A 25,482-nucleotide genomic window follows, 5' to 3' on the forward strand; every position below is an offset into this window, starting at 1 on the left:
ATATTCGGTCGTTCCCGGTGTGAAAGTCCAGCCTGACCATGATTGACTACTTAAGAGCCCGATTAAGTCCGATTGTATTGAATTGCTATTGTTATATATAAATTTAATGAATCAACCTAAATCTTTGTCATCAAGGAGACCTTTTGAAATAGAAGTATTCAATTAGTATACCATTAAGCTCTATACCTGGACTATTATCATAGTAATATCTACCTTTGAAAGTTGAAACAATTATTTTATAGTTTGTGTAAGAGTTGTCTAGAGATAAATGGCTCAATAGCCCGTTTAAGATCCATCTAAGAAACCTAACCCATCCTTAGGTCTCCTTAGTCCAACTAGGTCTAGCCCTGCCCTAGGTCGGGTTTGGATATCGTAGCCCATATCCTGACCCTAATTGACCTTGGCAACCCCAATTTTAGTCCTTTTTTTTTTTTTTTTTTTATGATAAAAGAAAAGACATTAAACTAGGCAACGGAAACATACACAAAGTTCTTAGCTTGGGCATGCTTAGCTAAGTTAAGGGCTATCGCCATACAAAAAGGACCCCCCTTGGTTTCAAATGAGATATCCTGTCCTACATTGTTTATATACAATAAGTCCTTTAGACGAGGCCAATGCTAAGGAGTAGTGGTTGGAGAAGGAAGAAAATCGATGATCCGTTGATTGGAGCACCACACTTCTTTTATCTTCAATCCCTATTTTAGTCATTTTAGGTCTAGACCAAGTGAGGCTAGTGTGTGTGTGTGTGTTTTTTGCTGTGTGATACTATCATCTATAAAGCAAAAAATAACTCTATGGGGGGGGGGTGTGCTCTATGTTGCACCTATACATAGGGGCGTGAAATGACCGCTTGTGATCCCCACGAAATTCAAAAATGCCACCCCATGATTCTTCTGCAAACACTCCCATTGGCCCCCGATGCCCCGCACACACGCACGCGACATGCAACCCATGCTCCCCCCTCCCCCGCAAGAAACATTTCCCCTTTTTATAATCATATATTACATATTTAAATATACAAAGTCAGACCGGATCGGGCTCAGCTCGAGACCTCAAGCCCAAGGCCAGCCCGACTCTACTCTAGGCCTAAAAATCTCAACCCTAGGCTAGCACATGGGTTGAAAAGCTTAGCCCAGGCCTATCATAGTTTCTAAATTTTTTTTGGGGTAGAGTTTCTAAAAATCAATACCAATACCGCATCGATGAAGAGTTCGATTGTTCTATGCTGTAATGCAAAAACAAGAAGGCGGGCCTCGGTGCAAAGGTAAAGGTTGCTCCATTCTAACCAAGTGGTCACAGGTTTGAGTCTGGATACATTCTCTCTGCGAACGCAGGGGCAAGGCTGCGTACATTTTAACCTTCCCCAAACCCCGCAGTGGCGCGAGCCTTGTGCGCTGGGTACGGCCTTGTTGTAGTCTTAACTGATCTGATCACACCGTTCCCTACTAATCTGACGTTCCAGATTCACCCATCCGTCATATAGTCAGAGAGAGAAAAGATACACTGAAGAGGCTATAGCATCCATAAATGCAGACCATATGTACGGATATAAAAGATTCTAATCCAAGGGTTTATCGATGAGTCTCAAATCCTAAGACAAAAGATTCATATCCTATGGTTCCATAGTGAAGCCTCCGTGCATCCAACTTCTAAAGCCTGCCGTACAAGCGAGCTTCATAACGAGTGACGACAAGACAAGAACGGATGGATTGGGTTGCTTGCAGAGCGATTGAGTTCTTGTTTGATTCTGATTTCTGAGGAGATAAGGTAAACTGGGAAAGGATTGAGTCATCAATCATCATCATCGAAGAAGGAAATTACAATCTATAAAAGATAATTGAAGAAAGAAAGGATCAGTGTTCATTGAATGAGGCGAAAGAAGCATTATTATTGAAAGGAGAATCAAAGTAAATTAAGCCAGAGAATCATATCTTCTCGTCAGTTAGCTCCATGACCACACGTACAACTTCCTGAATTTTATCTCTATCATGTTATGTTCTTATGGATGGATGGAGAATACAAAACAATATCTTCGAGCCTTGGGAGTTGGGAAGTCTCTTATTAGTTGTTAGGTTGCAGAGAGACTCTTAAGACTGAGAAATAGAGATACAGGAGAGATATGGGAAGAGCCTTTGTCTATGTGATTCTTGGTGGAGGTGTTGCTGCTGGTTATGCCGCACTCGAATTTTCAAAGGCAGGAATCTCTCATGGTGAACTCTGCATCATATCTGAAGAACAGGTAAATGCTCCTTCACCGATCCTTTTTTCTCTGTTTTAAGTTCTTGTTCAAGTTCAAAGCTCCATTCTGGGTTTTGCTCTTTCTATTCGAACCATTGGAATACCGATATTCGAATTTCTGTCCATTGTCACTGTATTCAGCTGAATTGAGATTGAAGGAGATTCAATAGGTTAGGGACTTTAGCTTTGTTATTAATTGTCAGAATTTTGTTTGGGAGAGGTAATATTGAGTATCTCTCTTTAGGGTGAAACGATCTGAATTTCGTGGTTTTTTTTTTTTTTTTTTTCCTGAAAATCTTTTGCTGCTTACTGGCGTTGTTCTATTTGTATCGTCATCTATTTTCTAGTTTGTGAGAGTTGTTGATCCTTAAATTCCTCATCTCAGCTGGATACTATCTATTTTACATACAGTTTTAGATCTGTTTAAAGGAGTCAACAAGATTTAACGATTAGTAACTTCATTCTTAGTTTGTGACTTTGTGAAATTGCTGTTCTTACTAAGTTGGCAGTCGGTTCCCATCTTGTTGATAACTTGACCATTGACTTTCAAATCCTCAACCATGTTCTGAACAAGCAGGTTGCATCTCTACCATAAATCAGAGAGATGGTCAACATGGCCAAAACTTGGGTCAGCAACCTAAGAAACATGACCCTAGTGGCTGATGGTATTCTCGTGGGCTTTGCCAGTTGCAACTGTCATTAAGTACACATCCAAGGAATATTGTAGCAGAAAGGCAACCTGATTGGGTGATCGCAATTTTCCAATCCTGACCTGATGAATTCTTTTCCTTCTTTTGTACATTAGATTATGATCTCAGAACATGTTTGAGTTAATATCTGACAGAAAAATTGACAAATATGACGAGCCTTTTTCCTATTTCACAGGCTAAACAAATTCATATTTATGTTTATAATAATGGATTTTAAACATAGAAGGTTATTGAAGCCCGTTTGAGACGAGTGACTCATATCTTGGTGAACCAATTTGGCTTTATGTCAGGTAGATCTGCGACATAAGCTATCTACTTATTGAGGAGGCTCATGGAGAGATATAAAGATGGCAAGAAGGATCTCCATATGGTCTTTTATTGATCTGGAAAAAACCTATGACGGATTCCCTAGAAATTTAATCCGGCATGTTCTAGGGAAGAAGGGTGTCGAGTAAATATGTGGATGTAATTAAAGATATTTATGAGGGTATGGTGACAAGTGTGAGATCTGTGGGACGTCAGGGCAAGGAATTACGATTGGGTTACATCCGGGATCAGCCTTAAGCCCTTATCTATTTGCGCTTATCATGGACGACCTAACTTAGAGCATTCAAGATGAGGTCCTGTGGTGCATGCTCTTCGTCGACGATATCGTTTTGATAGATGAGACAAAAGAAGGGATTAGCACTAAGTTAGAGCTATGGAGATCAACCTTGGAGAAAGAGGCTTTAAGATTAGCAGAACGAAGATGGGGTATATTATGTGTAATTTTAGTCACGCTATGATAGATACTGACATGGTGCGAATCGAGGAAAGAGAGATACCGTAAAATGACTATTTTAGATATCTGGGTCAATCATAAATAAAGACGGTGACAATGTGACATAGAGGATGATTGATGTTCATAGAGAATTAAAGTGGGATGGATGAAGTGGACAGGTGTGTCCGGAGTGTTGTGTGACTGACGTATTCCTTTAAAGCTTAAAAGAAAGTTCTATAGGATTGTTGTATGACTGACTATGATGTATGGGATAGAATGTTGGGCAGTTAAGAAATGTCATATTGAGAAGCAGAGACGAGGATGTTAAAATGGATGTGTAGAAAAACTAAGAGGGATAAAATACGGAATTAACATATTAGAGCGGATTTGGTAGTAGCCCCCGATCAATGAAAAAGCTCTAAGAGAGTTGTTTGAGGTGGTATGGTCATATTCCACGGAGGCCTAGGGACGCCCCAGTACGGAGGAGTGATATGATTCCGATTTAAGGAGCTAAAAGAGCTAAGGCAGGCCTAAAATGACCATAGGAGAAGTTGTGAGGAAGGAAATGCATAGTCTAGGTCTTGTACCAAGTATGACCTCGGATAGAGTCTATTGGAGGGCAAGGATCCATGTAGCAAATCCCATTTAGCTGAGATTCTCCTGATTTGTTGGGCTGTGCCTCTTTCCTCCTACGTTCATCTTTCATTTTTCTATTTATGTTCCATCAATCATTTTTCATTCTTCATTTCTCATCTATTTCCCCATCCCTCTTTTCCATCTCTTCATTCCCCCTTTTTTTTGTTTAGACCTCAGTTTTCTCTACTTTGTTTTGTTTGGATCCATGTAGCCGACCCCATTAAGTTGGGATAAGGCTAAGTTTGTTGTTGTTGTTGTTGTTGTTTATAATAATAGATTTTACGTGTTGTTTGGTTGCTGAAATGGACGAGAATATGAATTCCTGTCTTTCTTCCATCAACTTATTGCATGCAAATTGTGGAAATAAATTTTCAAATTTGTATTCAATTAGCTTGCCCAAAATGGATGGATAATAATTTCAGCAGTGCCACTATCATTAATGATGGTCTTACTTTCATGGTCCCCATTATCTTTTTCAGAATAGTCCTGATAATTTTCAGTACATTACCTATGTAGATCTGTGTTGCATGATGAAGATTTATTACATTTATTGTAGGTTGCACCCTATGAAAGACCTGCACTAAGCAAAGGCTATTTACTTCCTGAAGGTAAGTAAACAAACCCTCACAATTGCTGATGATTTGACTTTTGTACACCTATCATTATCATCTCATTCTTCATTTAGGAATGATAGAACTTAATAGAGAATTAGCTTATATGAACGTAAATTTTAAGTGCAACCTTTAACAAAATAAAAGCTCACCACTTTTACATTTCTTGTTAGAGTCTGTTAGAATCTTACACATTAACTCAATAATCCCTATTTTGACTTATCTGTGTAATGGATCACATTCAATTGTAGATGGTCCTGTCTTGTTTCACAAAGTGGAATGCCCACAGCATCCCCGTACTATATATTTAATTAGAAAGTCCATCAGGATTCAGATGGCATATGACATATATAACCAGCAAACTCCACCTCATCTCTTAAAATATAGATATCGCAATGCTGGACACAGTTGAATTCAGTCTGCAGCTCGGAAAAGTACATCTGTAGCAATTGTCGTAGTTTTTAAGTGAGTTTTATGATATTTGGATTCAGATTCTTATAGAATGAAATATTTTCTGAGGTAGTACCAAAAACTGAAAAGGAAATATTTTCTGATTGAATTCATATCTTCACATTTTGGGAAGGAAATTGATGTGTTGTAAGATCATTCACAGAAAATAGATAGTTCAGTCAGAAAACCTTGAGAATGAGAAAGCACGTTGAACATTAAATAAAGCAGTAAAAGGTAATTCTTGTTCTTAATTATCGGGGTAAAAACACAACAAGAAAGGCAGTTCTTGTTCTGTAGGAACTAGAGCCATTAACTTGGTTGGCAAGATCAACATCTCACAATTAAGAGGTCATGAGTTCAACTCTCCTTGGGGCCTAAGTGCCTAACTGGTCCCCCCCCCCCCCTCCAACGCAAACAAAAAAAGGCATTTCTAGAGAGAACATTAAACATACAGAGGCTATTTTTTAAGCTGGATAAGCAAGAATGTTTGAGGCCCTCTTCCTATAAATGCATGCGTAGACCTCTATGTCAGCTTGGAAATTAGGGAAGCCTCAAGAAAATCAGAAATCAGGAGTTTCAGAGAACTTACTTGTATTTGAGGTGTATTTTTAGGAAATGAGAAAAATATATCGATGCATTTGAAAACTATATTTTCTTTGCATTTTACTTGTAGCATTGTTCAATATGAACCTGTTATTTATCCAAGGGGAGAAAACAAAATCTGTGAATAGCTGAGCATTTGTTGTCGAATCTTCTATTTTGTTGCATGCATGTAAGTGTAGTTTATGTTGTCCAACCTGTGGTTGTGATCCCTTGCAGATCCTGCACGTCCCCCATCTTTTCATACCTGTGTCGGTGCAAATGAGGAAAGGTTGACTCCAAAGTGGTACAAGGAACATGGTAATTGTTTTGAATACATGCATTACCCAATTACCCTTGTTGGTAACAATGTCATTTGTAAGATATTATTTTCAAGTGTGATTTCTTTAGAGTAAGAGATACATAACTAGTCCTTTGGCATACTTTTTCTCTGTTTTTTATATCAATGACATTTACTCTATTCATGATAACAAAATAGTTACCTCGTCAGAAATTACACCAGACCGATGCTTAACTATTGGTTTTGAATTTGGTTTCTAAATAGCCTCGGGGGATAATGACACATGCTTCAGAGGTGTTTGCAAGAAAAGATTGTAATTTCACAATCTCTAAGGTTTCTAAACACCACATTTGGGCAATAGAATATGCCGTGCAAGTGGATGTGCAGTTGGATTTATTTATGCTGCATGAATTAAAATTAGATACGCCAGTGTTTGTTTCTTGTATACTTAATTTGGTTTTTCTTTTGTGCTGAATTTCTTAAGTCTTCGTGACTTTGCACTCCTTGAGTTTTTTAAACATGAAATGTGCACCACAAAGATGCAATACAACTGGATATCTGTACATGGGGCTTCTTTTTCAAATTCTTTAATACGATGTGTGCACTTAGATTTTCATAACCTGTATATGTGAATATTTGCGTTTTTTAAATATTCAATTTTAGTTATTCGCATTATTTTCTATTTCTTAATGTGCTAGATTAAGATGAATACATATGATGGCCTAAGCAAATGAGGGGATAACTCCTTAATGTAGAATTTCTGAAATGCATAGGGAAAAAAATCCATGATGTACAAGAAGCTGCCTAAAGCTGAAAGAGAGAAACTTTGAACAGGCTCATTACTAAATGATAGATTCTATTGCAGACTCTTTTACTGCTTGTTTTAGGCTAGTAGGGAACAGCTGGTCATCCAAGAAAATATGTTTTTCAACTCATTCACTTGGTGTAAAACTCTAATTGCTTTAAAGGAAATAAATGTAGGAAGAAATATAATTATGATTTGTTACAATATCATTAACTGAATACCAATAACCACAGAGAGAAAGAGGGAGAAAAGATTGAGAGAAGAGGGTGAGGCTGCTTAGAATAGCACACAAGCTCTAAGTCCCAGCAGCTCCCCAACCGATTGTATATATATTAGAGAAAAAGAGATTACAACTTAGATAGCTACTAGGAATCCAACTTAGAGAACAAGAAGCAAGAAGCGCCACGATACTTGAATGGGCTAATGTAGTAGTAGACGAAGAGGTAGTGGATGATTCAAGCTACTGGACATGTTTCAGAAATTGATTAACCAGATCATCCCTAGACAAAGAAACTGAGTGATTACCTCCAGATGAAGAGAGAGGCAAGTCAATAGATGACACCCCATCAGAATTTCCATCAGTCACTGAAGTGTTAGCAAATTTCTGTTCCCAATGAGGTTTCCCATGCTTAATCCAACAGTTATGGACAACATGATTGACCTGGACACAGTGCGAAAACTAACGTAAGGCTTGGTCAATTTGCTATCCACTAGGATGTTGTCCATGACTGCCATAATTACCACACCTTCATCCTCCCCTTGAGCCAAGACCTCTTCCATTAAATGCAGTGCCATGACCACAACTGCCACTTCTAGCAACAGAGGCAGAATTTTCCTTAAAGGAGGATGATACATCATATTTGGCAAGAGAAGGTGACACAATATGCTGGATGCGACAAAAGGCCTCATTCATGGAAGGATCCTGATCACTAGCAAGCAATTGACTTTATCAAGCAGCAGATCAGCATTCAAACCATATAGAAATTTGGCCATCTGAAATTCTGCATGTTGAGTCTTTAGTAATTCTAAATCGTTGGTGAGGGGTTGATAATTTGATATACATTAAGTTCCTCCCATATGCCTTTGAGAGCAGTATAATGTTCACTGTTTGATTTTTTACCATACTTATATATACTTGAGACATTTTTTGTCTTGGGAAAAACTTTCTTTCAGGTCATCCCAAATACTTTTAGCAATAGACTGATACATAACATTAGCTGCAATAGAGGAATCCATACTGTTCCATAGCCACACAAGTAGCGTCATTCACACACATTCACTTTTTATATCTTTATAAGTCAACACCAGTTTGTTAATGGGAGTTAGTGCATTGATTATAAAAACTTGAGAAAATACATGTATACCTCACTATTGCAGGCTGACTGTACATCTGGGTTTGGCTAAAGCTTGGTCACCACATCCGGCACTACATCTATCAAATCTTGATTCGTTTCAATTCTGTTCTTTGATTAGTACTTGGGATTGAGATAGTATACTTAAGGGTGTCAATTTGGAACCGAAACCGACCGCATAAAACCATACTGTTACAAAAAAATTGTAACGGTATGGTATGGGAAAACGGTATTGGTCTCGGTACGGTACGGTATCGGTTTTTGCATTGAAACTAGGGGTGTCAACGGGCCGGTTCGGGCTTTTCGGTTTCGGTGTGACTTTTATACAAACCGAAACCAAACCATTAAGAAATGTTCGGTTTCGGTTTTGGTGCGGTTTGGTTTCGGGCCGGTTTCGGTTTATGACAACGGTTTGGTTTCGGGCCGGTTTTGGTTTATGACAACGGTTTGGATTCGGTTTGGTACCGGTTTTATATGACTACTAAGATCCGATAAGTGCTTATTTTTTTTTCTTTCTCTTATAAGAACAACATTTGAACATTAGATAAAAGTTCATATCATATGGAAGTGGAACCCAAGAAGATTTTCAAATGCAATTACAAGATGTGACCCACTTAAAAGTCCATACAACATCTACTTAAAAATTCATGCAACATTTACTTAGAAGTCCATACAACATTGAACATCCACTTAAAAGTTTTAAAAGTTCAACATTTAAAAATTCATGCAACATTTATTTAAAAGTCCATACAACATTGAACATCCACTTAAAAATCTTAAAAGTTCAACATTAAGAATTAATGTTCCCTTAAAATAATTATGTTCTTCATTCCTCAAGAACGATAACACAACATAAGACTTGAGAGTTGAGACCAAAAGTGAAATAACATGTCCTGCACACACAAGAATAAAAAAAAAATATATATTTAACTCCAAAGATCAACAATTGTTATATTTTCTTAAGAATCAAATAATAAATAGTGAAATGTGTGTAAATGCAAACTACCTTTTCAACAGGCTCGAGCAAATCCTTCTCTATCTATTATAACCTGAAGGCTCACCAGTCTCCGGTCTCCCTTTCAATCTACAACCGTCCAAGCACATTTCCTAGCGGGTTGTCCACATCAACGGGATCATCAACATGTTCAGCTACATACATAAGAATATAAGATAGTAATTTAGCAACTAAAGTAAGCAAAAATGAAAAATAACTTAATGGAAATTGAAAAATTACATCTGAAATCTATATCAAACATCCAGTCTCGAAGACATATCAGTGCTTCAGCGTTGGTAGGTAGTAGTTTGCTCCGATATTTGTCAATAACATGACCCCCAGCGCTAAAAGCTGACTCAGATGCAACCGTTGAAACTGGTATAGCTAAGACATCACGAGCCATCCGAGCCACATCTGGATACCTTGACCCATTCGCCTTCCAAAAAGCCAACACATCATTCTCATCATTATGATCACTGAATGGAATCTTGGGTTCATCTAGATACACATCTAGCTGAGATTTAGTTCCATTATCTGCCTCAGCAATCACAGATTGCGTAAATTCCTATAGAAATTGAAAAATATGAGTCATTAATAAGATTAGCAATGAATATGGAAACTTGCAACTTAAAAAATAAATCAAAATTACAAGAAATGTAAAATTTACTTACAGTTCTGGTTCTAGATTTCCCAGGACGAGTGAACAGTACTGGAATCTCATAATCACTTGCATTCATACTCTTGTATTCATTAAAAAGCTGATACAAAGCAGATTTCACATTGTTTCCCATATCAATTCCAGTTGGGTCCAAAGGAGCAAGCTTAGCAAATGCCCAAGTCACAAAACTAAGTTTGTAACGAGGATCGAACACCAAGGCAATGGCCAAAATTGGACTATAGTTCCTCCAATATTTGTCAAATTTCTTTTTCATTTCAATTGCCATTGGCCTCATAAAACTAAGCCCATGTGATACCTCTTCTAACAAACTTTTGTGAATCTTCCAAACATTTTCAAAATACAAATTTGATGTAGGATACTTAGAACCTGAAAGCAAAACAGTGATTTCATAGAAGGGATGCAAAAACCCATCAATTTTTCAATCTTTAACCATTGATCAGAATCTGGACAAGTTTTATAATTGTCCTCCACTAGTCCAAGGTTCTCAAATGCTTTCCGATAAAATAAAGCAGAATTAAGCATGATATAAGTTGAGTTCCACCTTGTGGTGACATCTCCATGCAACCCCTTACTACTTGGTAATGACAATTGCTTACAAATATCCAAGAATTTCATTTTCCTTGCTTGTGATCCTTTCACATAGGCTATACTAGATCGAATCAATGCCACAGACTCGTCTATGTGCTTTAGTCCATCTTGTTCAATGAGATTGAGAATATGAGCACAACACCTATTATGAAAGAATTCTCCTTTACATAAAAGAGCATTCTTCAAATTCAGATTTCTCTTCAACAACTCAACAAAGCTGAAATTAGAAGTAGCATTATCCAAAGTAATTGAAAACAATTTCCGATCAATACCCCACTCAGACAAGATCTTTGAAACCATTTCACAAATATTGATGCCAGTATGTGGAGGTGGCATGATGCAAAACTTCAATAATTTCTTATGCAACACCCAATCCTTATCAATATAATGGCCAGTCAAAGATAAGTATCCATCATTGGTGATGGATGTCCATAGATCACTTGTCAAAGAAATCTTCCCATTAAATGACTTGAGTAGATTGTGGATTCTACTGGACTCCAAATTGTAAAACTTCAAAATCTCCGCCATTTGTGTGTTGCGGGTAATATGGGTGTAGTCAGGAAAAATGTATGTGATTAATTCCCTAAACTCCTCATACTCAACAAAGATTAAAGGTAACTCATGTCTCACAATAAGTCTCGTGACCTTATCACGCACCCAGACTTGGTCAACCTTTTTATCTCTTAACATTAATTTCCCATCATTAACACCCAGAGTCATTTGGGTTGGTCCTTTGTTTTCCCGTTTTGGGCAATGTAAAATATGTCTCCTAAGGGTTCCAGTTCCATTAGTAGTACTATCAGCCTTATAGATTTGCCTACACCTATTGCATTTCGCTCGTTCCTTCCCATCACTAAAACCCTTCCCCTCAAGAATTTCAAACTCCTCCCAAACAATACTCCTTCTTTTCCTCTTGGTAACATCTATTTCAACAGATTGTTGTGCAAGAGTTTCTTGCTGAAATTCCAGGAATGTAAAGTCCATCATCGGACATCACATCAGCATCTGAGCCACAATCGGGCTCATCTTCCATGTTGACTTGTGTGTTGGACATTTCTATAACTATAATTAATAGAAAAACATATAACATATTAATGACTATAATTAATAGAAAAACATATAACAAAAAGAAAGATTTTAACAACAATATTTGTGAATTTGTGACAAGTGCTGTCATATAATGACTCAGAACTTGAACTTAAGGCTTAGCAAATAAAAATCTAAGATTCTAAGTAGGAAAAGAAAGTGTTGAAGTATCAAAATCAGAAGTTCAAGAAAGTTCCTATTGCTCCCCAATTCAACAAATAAAAGTGTGAAATACCAATAAAACTGCAATGTCCTCCAATTTGACTCAAGTCACTTGGAAGGGTATGAGATGGGACGAACTTGAGCTATGATTAGTTGATTACCCATAGGTCATAGGACTTTAAAAAGCCAGGCTATGCAGGGGAATTCAAAAATTTACCACTTTGAGTTTATTATCCAATGATGCACTCCCTTTGATCAACAAATGCTTAGTGATACAATCATTCCAGTTATGGGAGAGTAAGAGAGTATATAACCCACAAGACTAGAAGACACTTCATGAAATGTGGAGGTGTAGAGTATTTAACTGAACAACTTTAACCATCATTTTAAAATTAAATTAAAACATCTCTTTTCTTCAATTACATGATATCAGTAATCAACAGTTGAGGAAATAAACATGTGGCTATTTATAACACCAACTAATTAATATGTGGACTAAGACACGTATGCAATACAGTCAATGGATTTTGCCAGGCTGGGAGTGTTTAGATCATTTACCTAATTTCCATTTTAACTCACAAATTGGTTCCTAGCAAACCAGTCCCAAGTTGAACCTTCAAAGAGGTGAGTATATATTTCTAGAACAAGAGTAGTGCGAAACTCACACTCAAAAACCTAGAAAGACTGGCAAGGTTGGGGGGGGGGGGGGTTGGATGAAAAGGGACAGAGGATAGAATCCAGATAAACAAAAGGAATCCAAAATAATTATTTCCGTAGACCTGCCAAATGCTATCCATCAAACATCATTCAAATCTCATGAAAAAGCAACATAACTACTCAACAGTACCAATAAATCCAATTTCTCGTAAAACAAAGATCACTGAGAATTAAAGAACAATCTTAAGTATAACTGTATAAGTATCACAAAATTTCAGAACCTCAACAGTCAGTTTGAATCTGAAGATCCAAAAAAATTAAAAAAAAAAGAAGTTCAGAAGAAACTAATTCCAAAAACGAAACAAAGCAGTGACACAGAAATTAGAAATGAAGAATCAGGAGTTGAGATTGGAAAAAAGAAGAAGGGATAATCAGAACCTAACTCCGGTGCTGCCGAGTGACCTTGAGCCCTTGAGCCTTGAGGCTTGATTGCTTGAACAGTTTAACTCTTGAAGCTTGAGTGTCGTTGAGGGACTGAGGAGTGAGGACTGAGGACTGAGGAAGTGAGGAGTGCCGCTGCCGCTGCCACTGCTGCCTCTGCCGCTGCCGCTGCCGCTGCTGCCTCTGCCGCTGCCGCTGCCGCTGAGAGTCGAGAATAGAGAACTCGAGACGAGAGAGGAGAGACTGAGAGAGTGAAAGAGATTAGGCCATTAGGGCATTTAGGGGGGAGTAAGTGATTTTCGGGTCTAACGGTTTGGGTTGGGTTCGGGCCTAACAGTTCGGGTTTGCGGTGCACCGTCGGTCTAGCCCGGACCGAACCGAACCCGGTTGATCTCTGGATCCACAAACCGAACCCAAACCACTAAGGGATCGGTCTGGTGTGGTCCGGGCTCTTTCGGGTCGGTTCGGGCCGGTTTCAGCGGGTCGGGCTGGGTATTGACACCCCTAATTGAAACCATTGGTATGTACCGATACCATACCGTTTTAGACATACCGTTTTGGAGGGTAAACTTGTAAAATTAAAAAACTACCTAAAGGGATATGAGATTGAAAACGGAAAAGTAGAAACCCTAATTCCTTATTTCCTTTCGGCCTTTCCCCTTACTGGCTTTCTCGCGGCTGGGTACGATGCACTGGTGCGGTATTGGTGCTCTCTGCCGCTGGGTAGGATGCACTTGTGACTCTCTCTTCTTCTTTGTGAACTTGTGACTCTCTCTGCCGTTGGGTACGATGAATTTGTCACTTTCTATATCTCTGGCCGCTGAGTACAAATCTGCTTCTCCTCACCAAGTCTTCACCTCTGTTTTTAGGTAAAAAATCTGACCTATTATGTTTGCATTGCAATGAACTCTTCATATTCGAATCTCAGCTGAGGTTTAAGTATGTACTTTCCCATCCGTCACCAGGGGTTTCAAAATCTTCTATTTACGAGTAGGAATCTTTGTTGGTTTCTTTGTTCAATTCTACTCTTTTTTCCTCCGGAAAAAAAAAAAGTAGTTATACTTAACATTAGCTGTCATTGATAAGGACCAGTGAGTGAGAGAACTTGAAAACGAAGAGGAGCCAAGAGAGAGGTCATCAGTAATCACTAAAAAGGAGTAAAATACAAAAAGAAATAGAATTCTAAAGATAGAGTTAGAAGACAAGGAAGCAGAAATGGACCATATCACCAACTCATGGATCACGATCATCAAGAGCTTCCATATCAGCAACTACAGTGTACAGGTCTTACACGTTTCTCACATTTTAATCTATATATTTTGTAATGAAAGCCCCCCACAGAGGCATAGAGAGCCAAACACTTCAATGCTTCAATGGTGTATAGAGAGAGAGAGAAAGAGAGAGAGACTGAAGTGGTACGGTATCGGTTTTTGAACCGTATTCATACCATTTTATATATCATATATATACCATACCGAAACTGTACTGAAGCGGTATGGTATCGGTATTAGGAATATGAATTTTATGCGGTACGGTATCGGTATTTGGGACCTATTTTCTGTACTGTACCGAAACCGTACCAGTTGACACCTTTTAAGTATACTGGAAATCACATGAGGCACTTGTCAATGCTTATGAAGTACTCACAATCCTTATACAGTTGATGCATAAGTTGCCTCTCCCAATGATCTTGGACCATCTGGATGTAGCTCCTACCATCATGCGGAATCGCTGCTGTAATGTTGTCCTTCATCATCTCCACTGCAACATACAAGTGTGGTAGGGAAAGCTTGATATGGTCGACTAGGCTGCTTTACTCCCTTGAGAACCCAACGCCCTCCATCTAAACCACTCCTCTGAAGCAAACATAGATTTGAGTCCTACATTTTTTGCCTCAAAACGCTTCAGGACAATGTAGTTGGTGGCGAATCGAGTAATGCCCGGCGTAACCAAATCCCCACCCACTTGGTCCTTAGCATCTATAGGGCATATCCATGGTTGTACATAAATATGGTCACTTGTCTTGCCCTCTCGACCACACTTCGTACCCAAGGCTTGCTTCCCCATGTCATTTAGCATGAGGTCAATGCAGTAAGCTGCACATTGGTACAAAACAGACAATATTTGTTGTTGTTCATCAATCTCTCCTCCTCCTTCTTGAAGTTACTACTGTTGTCCGTCACCACTTGGACAACGTTCTCTATCCACACCTTTTGGACCACCTCCTTTAACAAATTGTAAATATATTTTGCATCATTTTTTTCCTTGGATGCATCCAGCCATCCATAGACTTAAGGAACACAGTCCTACCGTCACAATATACCATGAAGTTGATGATGGATTGTCTAGTATGTCCATTCCAATTTCCAACCATCACATGTGGCACCATAATCTTACCATGTCCCCTTGAGGGTCTCTATGTACTCCTCTAACTTCTTTCTCTATTGGTGCAAATAAACATTCATCAGCTCATAAGCAGTGAGCCCCTTCACTCCCTCCCTAGTCTTCCCTACAGTGTCGAACATGTTATGATAGTAGGGTCCCTCAGTAGCATGTGCTGGGATACTGTGGTAAAGAACCACTTCAACATGGCATCACCCATCTTACCCTTCCAATCAGACCACACATGCTTCAACTTTCTCTGTCTACTGGTCAGAGCCCTGAAAACTGCAGGATCTTGCTCAAGTATGTTGATGACATCATCATCCTCATTTATTGGGGGTAGGAGTGGGGCTCCCCTCACACTCTGTGACCTCCAAAAGGGCAACTCCGTCTGCTTATGTTTCTTCCTACCTTATGCAAAAGAACCACTAGGACTTGCCTCTGGTGCAGCTGTTCTAGAGGAACCAGCTCCTCCCCTGAACTCTTTGGCTCTATCCTGCTTCTGCATATGTGTAATATGGCTTGCTGCCCTAGCCTGCCATATCTGTCTCGCCTCCGCCTCTGCCTCTGTATCATCAATAGGCACGTAGTCCTCATCAGTGTCAAAATTAGAGTTTGAGACCCCTGCTCATGCCTCTGCATATCTCTCCAAAACTGCCTCGTCAAACTCTTCTATTACCCTCTGTTTATCTAACTTACTTTTTATTCCTCCCATTATGAGGGTAGTTATGGTCTTCTACACCTTAAGAGAGACCCAAGGTTTTAGGTCTCGGTTTCGCTAGGCCACGAAACCGAGTTCTGGCAAGATCTTGTCGAGTTGGTGTATTTTTTCCTGTCTTGACTTGGTGGTGGGTTTCGGTGGCCATATGGCCAAGATGGGTCCTGAAACTTGACTCCTACCCTATTTTCGACCTTCTAAACACGATGGAAACACTAGTTTTTACAAATTCAAACCCAAAATGGTATTTTGACTTCGGACCTTAGGTTGGTAGTCTTCGGCGTAGGTGAGCTCTACCCTAGGCTAACACAATATTTAGAATACATATAATTAAAGTAGAGGTGTAAAACAACTTAATTAAGCATTAGGAATTAAAAAACATCAAACCATAAACCATTTAAGCATTAGGCATCATATTCATAATCATACATGGTGATGGTTTGATGGTTTGTTAATAATTGTTAGAAACTTGGAAAGAGACATAAATTAAACAAATACAAGTGTAAGTGTGTAACAAGTCCTACCATTTGAGAGTAGCTAGTACTGAAATGAGTGTCGGTGAACATTGTATCACATATAAAAACTACATAGTGAAAAAACAAGTATTGATCATGTATCTATGAAAAAAAGCACCAAAACCCTCTCTTGATATTGAAGCTTCAATCTTGAATCTCCAAGCTTTAATCTTCATTTGAGGTGAGATTTACCAGCACCAAAACCCTCACCTTCAAGTGTTTTTTCTTCATAGCAGAGTGAGAGAGGTGAGATTTCGAGTTGAGGTCGAAATCTCGCCTAGAGGGTGCCTTTTTATAGCTTGGTTTTCGACCAAGTCAAATCGAGATTGAGATATACCACGAGATCTCGACCAAGATATTGCACAAATCCTGTATCACCTACCGTCTTGTCTCTCCTAGGTCATTTGGCCACATCCCGTATCTACCTGCCAAACGCCACTTTAGTATAGTGGCCCCATCTCCAACGATTTCCTTTCCACAATAATTCATTGTGACTTCTTCTTATCATTTCCAAAGGGTACACCATGCCTCCATGCTATGTCACCCCCATCTCCTCCTTGAGCAGCCATGATGTATTTTTACACATTAATCATCATTTTGAGTTGAAATGACAAAAACAATACTTTCAGAAATTTTCATTATTTTTCAAACAAAAACAGAATATTTTCCTTATTTTTCTTAATTTTCACATTTCTTACGATTCTATGTAGCGAGGCACATATCTGTGACCTCTAATCTATGTTATGTGGTTAGGCTCTCCCCTGATATAACCTTACAGTCCTTATACAACAATCTATCAAACCTTCTAGTTTGGAAGAAATCTAATTGGCTACTAGGATGCCCTCGTTTGAAAGGTAACTAAATGCTCCTCTTTCTTTTCAAAGTAAGTGGTTACAATGGATAAATCATAAGCCACAACAAATTCTAGAACTGAGATCCACGAGGAAAGTGGGATTCTAAGAACACTAATACAATGTGGAACGATATGGCTACTTGATATCGTTCCACATTGTATTAAGAAGGTTGCTCTAGGGTGACTACTTGAAATGAGAAAGGACTAAGGATGTCTTAACAAGGAAAGTGGGATTTTGGCTACTTGGAACAAGAATAAAAAAGAAAATGTCATTCCTCTAGGGAGACTTGGTGGTGGGATGATGAGGTTAAGCAACCATTAAGACTAAGTAAGCTAGTCTTAAGACATGGCAAAGGACAAGGATGTAGAGGATTTAAAAAGGTATTAATTTTTCTGGAAAAAAGCAAGGGTAAAGAAATATGAAGATCTTTATAACAATCTAAATACAAAGGAAGGGGAAAAGGCTATCTATAAGATACTAAAATGAGGGAAAGGAAGAGTAGAGATCTCGGCCATATTAGATGTATTAAAAGCGAAGATGGTAAAGTACTAATAAGGGATGAGACATTAATGCGAGATGGAAAGATTATATCCACAGCCTACTAAAGGAAGACATTTCAACTAATAGTGTCCTGGAAGACTGCATTACCCATCTAGACACCATACGTCATAGATATATTCAGAAAATTAGGGTATTTGAAGTAAAAAAAAGCTGTAAGGATGAAAGTATGCTTGCACCAGGCCCATATGAGGTCCCAATAGAAGTGTGGAAGAGCTTAGGAATCTATGGTTTATCTTGGCTAACCAAGCTATATAATAATATTACAAGCACAAAGAAAATGCTAGATGAATGGAGGAGAAGCATTGTGGTTCCGATTTACAAAAATAAAGGTGATATTCAGAGTTGCAATAACTATGAAGGCATAAAATTAATGAGTCATACTCTAAAATCATAAGAGAGGGTTATTGAAACCCACATGAGACAAGAAACTACTATTACGGAGAACCAATTTAGTTTTATGCAAGGAGATACATGACATAAGCTTTTTTTTTTTTTGGTTGAAAAAAAAAATCATTACCGAAAGAGAAAAGGAAACAGAGAGCCACGAGGGGAGAAAGAAAGAGAGAAAAATAAAAACAGCCAGCCAAAGCAAAGGCTAAGGGGTTGTAGCAACAAAAGAAACGTTAGAGAGACCCCAGGAATCAACAATAAGCCTGTTCCATATGGTCTGAATCAACAACAACATCAGCTATTTACTTGGGAGACTCATAAAAAGATTTAGAGATTGCAAGATGGATCTCCATATGGTCTTTATTGACCTAGAAAAAGCTTATGATAGAGTCCCTAGAGAGTTCATCTGGCAAGTACTAAAGAAGAGAAGTGTTTCAAGTAAATATGTAGATTAACGATATGTATGATGGTGTGGTGACTAGTGTAAGAACTGTGGGGGGTCAAGGTAGTGAATTCCCAATTACAATTGGGTTATATCAAGAATTAACTTTAAGCCCTTATTTATTTGCACTTATTATGGATGATTTAACCAGAACATTCAAGATGAGGTTCCTTGGTGTATGCTTTTTGCCGATGATATTGTTTTGGTTGATGAGACAAAAGCACGGATTAATGCCAAGTTGGAGTTATCAAGATCAACCTTGGAATCAAAAGGTTTTAAGATAAGTAGAACGACGACGAAGTATATGGTGTATAACTTTAGTTACACTAGGACAGATAATGACGTGGTGAAAATTGATGAGAGGGAGATTCCGCAAGGTGATTATTTTAGGTATCTAGGCTCAATCATAAATAGAGAAGGTGATATAGAGGATGATGTTTCACAGAGAATTAAAATAGGATGGATGAAGTGGAGAGGTGTGTCTGGAGTGTTCTTTGATCGATGTATTCCTTAAAAACTTGGAGGGAAATTTTATAGGATATTCATACGATTTGCTATGATGTATGGTGCAGAATGTTGGGCAGTTAAGAAGCATAATATAGATAAACTCGGTGTAGCAGAGATGAGGATGTTGAGATGGATGAGTGGCAAAACTAGGAAGGATAAAGTAATGAATGATCATATTAGAGCTGATTTGGGAGTAGCTCCGATACATGATAAGCTATGAGAAAGTCGTTTGATGTGGCATGGCCATGTTCAACGAAGGTCTTTAGATGCTCCAGTACGGAGGAGTGATTTGATTCAGGTTGAAGGAATTAAAAGAACCAAATGCAAACCTAAAATGATCCTAGGAGAAGTGGTGAGTAAAGACATTCATAGCTTAGGCCTTGTAGCAAGTATGACCTCGAATAGAGCTGATTGGAGGGCAAGGATCCATGTAGCCGACCCCATTTAGTAGGGATAAGGTTGTGTAGTAGTTGTAATTTTTCATAATATTTTTTTTGAAAATTTTATAAAAATATTTTTTGGCAGAAAATAAGAGACAATGTAGATTGACCAACTGTTTCTAACATATATAAGATTGAGCTCCAACCACTATGTATTAACCCTAATTTCTTAAAAAAGTTATTGCAAAAAAAATAAAAATTTAAAAGCATAATATTAAATCCGACTCCGTGAAGTTGTAGATCGGCCTATGATATCTAACATGTAAAAAATAGAACCCAAACCACTATATATTTACCCTAATTTTTTTAAAAATTAACTTAAAGGAAAAAACATATACCTCAAACTGTGAATATTCAAGAAGTCTCACTTAAATGCATCAAATATTTGCTGTAGATGCGTTGTAGTAGCTTCCAACTCATTGTTCCACCAAGATTTGCAAGTGGAATGGCAAAAAATCTTAAAAACAAGGGTTTATGTCGAAATCCCAGGTTTTGGGTCGAAATGGGTCAAAACAGCAACCCATTTCGTTCAATTTTTGGTTTTTATGTAACGATAATGTACCGTTTTGGCGGTACGAAACCAAAACTCGAAAAGGTACCAAAATTTTATTAAGTTTCGGTAAAAACTTTGCATGCCCACAGGGTCACAACTCGCATGTAGTTTCGATTTGGCCCAGGTCGAACTCGAACTATGGTCGAAACTGCTGCCAAAACACCTGACTTCATTGGATAAAGTGGTGAAAATCGGCAATCAATGTAGTTAGTTGTATAGTCTCCCTGTTTTCATTCCCATGACCGATTAGACTTCAGCCTCCACCTAAACTTGTGTGACTTTGAATCCTAATGAAGCATGGGAATGCCCTTGGGTAATGAGAGTCCAAGTGGACAGCTTATGTTGGCTTCATCCAAAATCACTAATTAATTCACTGATGGGAGTTTCATCTCCCATCATCCAAATTAATAGTTCTTTCTTTTGGAGGGAATCTTCAGTGACAATCTATTATGCTCATAGAGGCTAGAGGCTTACCCCCTTGGGCTGGTCTGTGTGCTAATTGATACACTTGCTAGGAATGGAATCTGTCTATATGAATTCTGAATGTGTCTTTGTTAGGATGTGGTTCCCGAGCTGCCTACAAGAAAACAACCATGCGTCTTTGATTGTTTCCAAAAGGACAGCTATACCTAGGCTCCAGGGATCAGTCTCTTTTCAGGATTTTTCTTTTTCTAACTCAAATAATTTAAGTTCCTTGATTTGAGTGGGGAAAGCACAGAGACTTCAAATTTTGCATGAGCATTGGAGTGCTATTGGGTGGTGTTCATTAATGGGAACTCATCACATGGAATTTTCTTTGACTCGATGTTTCTCAAATCAAGCAGGTATTTCATTACTGGTTAAATAAATTTTTTGACCACCCTATTATTATTGCTCCTGGCAATTTATCCAACTACGTCATCTTATAAGCATGAGGAAAGTTTGATCCTGTTAACTGTGATGCATCTGTCTTTACCAATATGGCTACTAATTGTGATCATCATTTACAGGAATCGAATTGGTTCTTGGAACTCGAGTTAAATCTGCTGATGTCAGGAGGAAGACTTTACTAACAGCTGCTGGAGAAACTATAAGTTATAAGATTCTTATCATTGCAACAGGTGCTCGGGTACTGAATCTGATCTTTGAGTTATCTCAGTCCCTCTTATTTGCCTTGACTAGGAATGCTTTATGAATGATCTACAAGGGCATTATCACATACATAAAACATGTGCAAGATTTTCCCTAGAACCTAGAAATATTGATAGAAATCTCGGTTTTGGGAATTAAACCTCAGCCACGGTACTGGTGAGACCAATCATTCGAGAGGGGGGGTTCTATCCTTGGTAATCAGAGAAAAGGGAAGGAAAAATAATGGAGAAATCTTATTTGGCTTTTATCTCTTGGGTGTAGGCTTTGAAGCTTGAAGAATTTGGAATAAATGGATCAGGTGCAGAAAATGTATGTTATCTGCGAGATCTAGCAGATGCAACCAGGATTGTTGATGTGATGCAATCTTGTGTTGGTGGGAATGCTGTTGTCATTGGTGGTGGCTACATTGGTATGGAGTGTGCTGCTTCTCTGGTGATAAATAAGATAAATGTAGCCATGGTCTTCCCAGAGGCACATTGCAGTAAGTATCATTTTTCTTTTTAATGTTGAATTTTTCTCTGTTGTTATTTTGAACCCATGTTATTACAGCACATTCTTTGGTCATAAGCAGTACTCCACAGTCATAGGAAAATTTAATCCAATGATTCTAGTGGCTATTTTTATCGATGCAATTCTCTTGATATATTTTTTTTAATTATGAACTCTATTTAGAATTGTCTTGATTTTCTAAGTTTCGACTTGGACTTAGATAATGTGGAACTTTTCAATTTAGTCAGCCTCCTCCTGTTACAAATGTCTCACTTCTATTGCCAGTCACATTGGAGCTAGATTTCTAGGGTGTGGATTATGTTTCTTTGTACTTCTTTCTATCATGTCGTTTAGAACTTCTATGCTAGTTCTAGATTCATCAACGGAAGAGAAGTTATTTTCATAACAGTTTTCTACTCAAAGTTTGGGTTTGGGGAGGAATTTTATGCAGATCCTCGGTTTCCCTGATTTTCCAGTTGTAGCTGTTATTGCTATCCTTATCAATTGTTTCATCATTCAAGTTTTCTAGCAAATTTTCAGTCATCAAGAAAACTTTTAACATTGAAGTTGATTTCCTCAATGGATTTGTGAAGGTTTAGTAACTTTGTACCCCTTGTTTCCTCAATGGATTTGTGAAGGTTTAGTCTCTTAAAATTTCTTAATACTTTTTTTTTTTTAGGTGAAAAGAAAATTTCTTATTCATATGTTTGTTGTTTGGTTCACTACATAAGATGTTAATTTTAATATACTTGAGATTAAAATTATATTTCATTTAATAGTGATTTATCTGGAATAATCGTGGTTTTTGTAGTGGCCCGTTTGTTTACACCGAAAATCGCAAGTTACTATGAGGACTTCTACAAGTCAAAGGGAGTGAGGTTCCTTAAGGGAACAGTATTGTCATCATTTGAAAATGACTCCAGTGGGAAGGTAACTCTCATGCTGCTACATGTTCTATCTTGATGAGTAGTCTAGAATCTAGATTACTGTTAATGCATAACAAGCTCATAGTTTATTCCAGACTGGTGTTTTTTCTGCTGTGAACTTAATAAATCAATGAATTACCTTGCTAGTTTTATTAGTGATCAACAGGTCTAGTCAACAGTGCAGTTGATTTTCACAAAATTATGTTGAAGCCAATGCTTGTGATGCTGGAGCTTATATGACAACAGTAAATTTTTGTAAATGAATCATTATCCCAGAAAATAAAATAAAAAAGACTTACTGTTGTCACCATTAGCCATTTGGACTACCAGGTCAGCAAGTCCTTCGATCACATGATATCTGTCCACATGTAAGCAGTGTGGCTTAAAGATCATGGAAACTCATTATTTTGCATAATTATCTTGGATCAGCAACCAAGTATCTTGGGACTTGAGTGAATATTTTTAACTTTGGGTATCTGTCTATGTCAGGGATAAAAAATTGTTATTTGGGAATAGAGATCTTTGGGTTTCATTTAAATATTCATCAATAATCCTCTTTATAGGCTGTTGTACTAATTTTCTTCTTTTGTTAAGTGTCTTCTGTCTTTTGGTGTTTCTTCAGTTCCACACACTTACAGTGTTCTGCATTAGCTTGGGCCAGGCAATACTTAGTTTGAGCCATCTAAGTCAGCAACTGGTTAAGTGAATCAAAAGTGCTGCTTTGACTAGATTATTCTGATATCTCCTTCCAGTTGATGATAATGTTTCTCACTGATGTATTGGAAAATCTGAGTATATTATATGATGAACTGCAATGATGAATTCTTTTGCTATGAGAGTTTGAAAGGTTCTCATCTGGCATTGCAATTAAGATGATAACAATATTCAAACATATGCAACTTAGGTGAACTCAGCATTAAATAAGGGAACATCCGGGAATCGTGCTCGCTGACACATCTGTATGCTTACTGTAATCCAAATTATGAGTTTATAAAAGAGAAAGGTAAACAAACAAGTTCATGGTGATTTAAAATATGTAACAACAATATAAACTAAGTAATTAGGGGTAAGAAGCCATAATAAGGATTTTGTGATACCTTGTTAAGGAGGGTCCAAATAACATCTGGGTTTTGGCTAGTCTACCTGGGATTTGTGTCTCATTTGCGCACTTGTAGCATTCAGATCAACGCACAAAAACTCATTAAGTGTAGTAACTATATGGTGCTTTCGATTACTGTATGCATTCGCATGGGGTGGCGACGGGTTAGATTGGGTCCTAATTGGGTAAAAGCCCTGGCAGAAACCTAAGCCAGAGGGAAATGAAGAGGTTAACTGGATTTTCAATAGAAAAATTTGTTAGGTTGGCTTAGTTGTGTTCACAAACTAAATGAGAGTCCTTCTCAAATCTGATTCTTTTATTAATTGTGCTGAGTTAGATTAATTAAATCCAATGAGAAAAAGGGAGTGTCAGTGGTTCAGTTCAACAACTATCATCCCTATGTATTTTTTCTCCCCTTAAAGTTATCTTCTTTTTCTTAAAGGTGCTTTTTTTTTTTTTTGGGGGGGGGGGGGGAGAGAGAGAGATTCAGTTATGTTCCATCTTTACCTGCTGAAGATTTCAAGAATTTAGTGAAATCTGAAGAATGTGGAAATTGTTATTATTTCTTCCATTTCCTTTACTTCTGTGGTCTTTCTTATCATACATCATATTACTGCTCTATGCTTGCTTAATTTATCATTAAATGAGGATTATTCTGCTTAATTACAGGTAACAGCAGTTATCCTTACGGATGGGACTCGACTAATGGCAGACATGGTTGTGGTGGGAATTGGAATCCGTCCAAACACAAGTCTTTTTGAGGGCCAACTAACTTTGGAGAAGGGTGGGATCAAAGTGAATGGACATATGCAAACGAGCAACAGCTCAATCTATGCTGTGGGAGATGTTGCAGCTTTTCCAGTCAAACTCTTTAATGAGATTCGTAGACTTGAGCATGTTGACTTGGCACGGAAGTCAGCAAGGCATGCCGTTGCTGCAATAATGACACCAGACAAGTTGGGTGACTTTGACTACTTGCCATTCTTCTACTCCAGAGTCTTCACATTGTCGTGGCAGTTCTATGGGGACAATGTTGGGGAGGTTGTTTATTACGGAGATTTCTCTGGGAAATCTTTTGGAGCTTATTGGATTAACAAGGGTCAACTTGTAGGATCATTTCTGGAGGGTGGAACCAAAGATGAGTACGAGGCTATAGCTAAGGTCACCAGGCTCAGGCCCATAGTTGAGGACATTGCAGAGCTAGAAAAACAAGGTCTTGGTTTTGCATTGTCAGTTAGTCGGCAACCACCACCTCCACCACCACCACCTGTCAAAATTACCAATTCAAGCATTGTGTTGGAGACGCCGGTGTACACTTGGCATGCTACAGCTGGGGTAGTTGTTGCTGCCTCAATTGCGCTGTTTGCGTATTGGTATGGGAGGAGACGCCGCCGGTGGTGAAGTTGTTTTCTTGTTGAGAAATGTC

At 38.2% G+C, this 25,482-nt stretch overlaps 1 protein-coding gene across 1 annotated transcript; it reads left to right on the forward strand.

Annotated features, from left to right (window-relative positions):
• The first annotated feature begins 1,961 nt into the window (after nucleotides 1–1,961).
• Nucleotides 1,962–25,482, forward strand: LOC122655848 (monodehydroascorbate reductase 4, peroxisomal-like). Its single transcript, XM_043850212.1, has 7 exons — nucleotides 1,962–2,239; nucleotides 4,901–4,952; nucleotides 6,225–6,305; nucleotides 21,401–21,519; nucleotides 21,804–22,023; nucleotides 22,843–22,961; nucleotides 24,726–25,482. The coding sequence occupies exons 1-7, from the start codon at nucleotides 2,120–2,122 to the stop codon at nucleotides 25,455–25,457; spliced, it is 1,443 nt and encodes a 480-aa protein (XP_043706147.1). The 5' UTR covers nucleotides 1,962–2,119; the 3' UTR covers nucleotides 25,458–25,482.

The sequence above is a fragment of the Telopea speciosissima genome, chromosome 3 (assembly GCF_018873765.1).
Source record: "Telopea speciosissima isolate NSW1024214 ecotype Mountain lineage chromosome 3, Tspe_v1, whole genome shotgun sequence".
Lineage (NCBI taxonomy): Eukaryota > Viridiplantae > Streptophyta > Magnoliopsida > Proteales > Proteaceae > Telopea > Telopea speciosissima.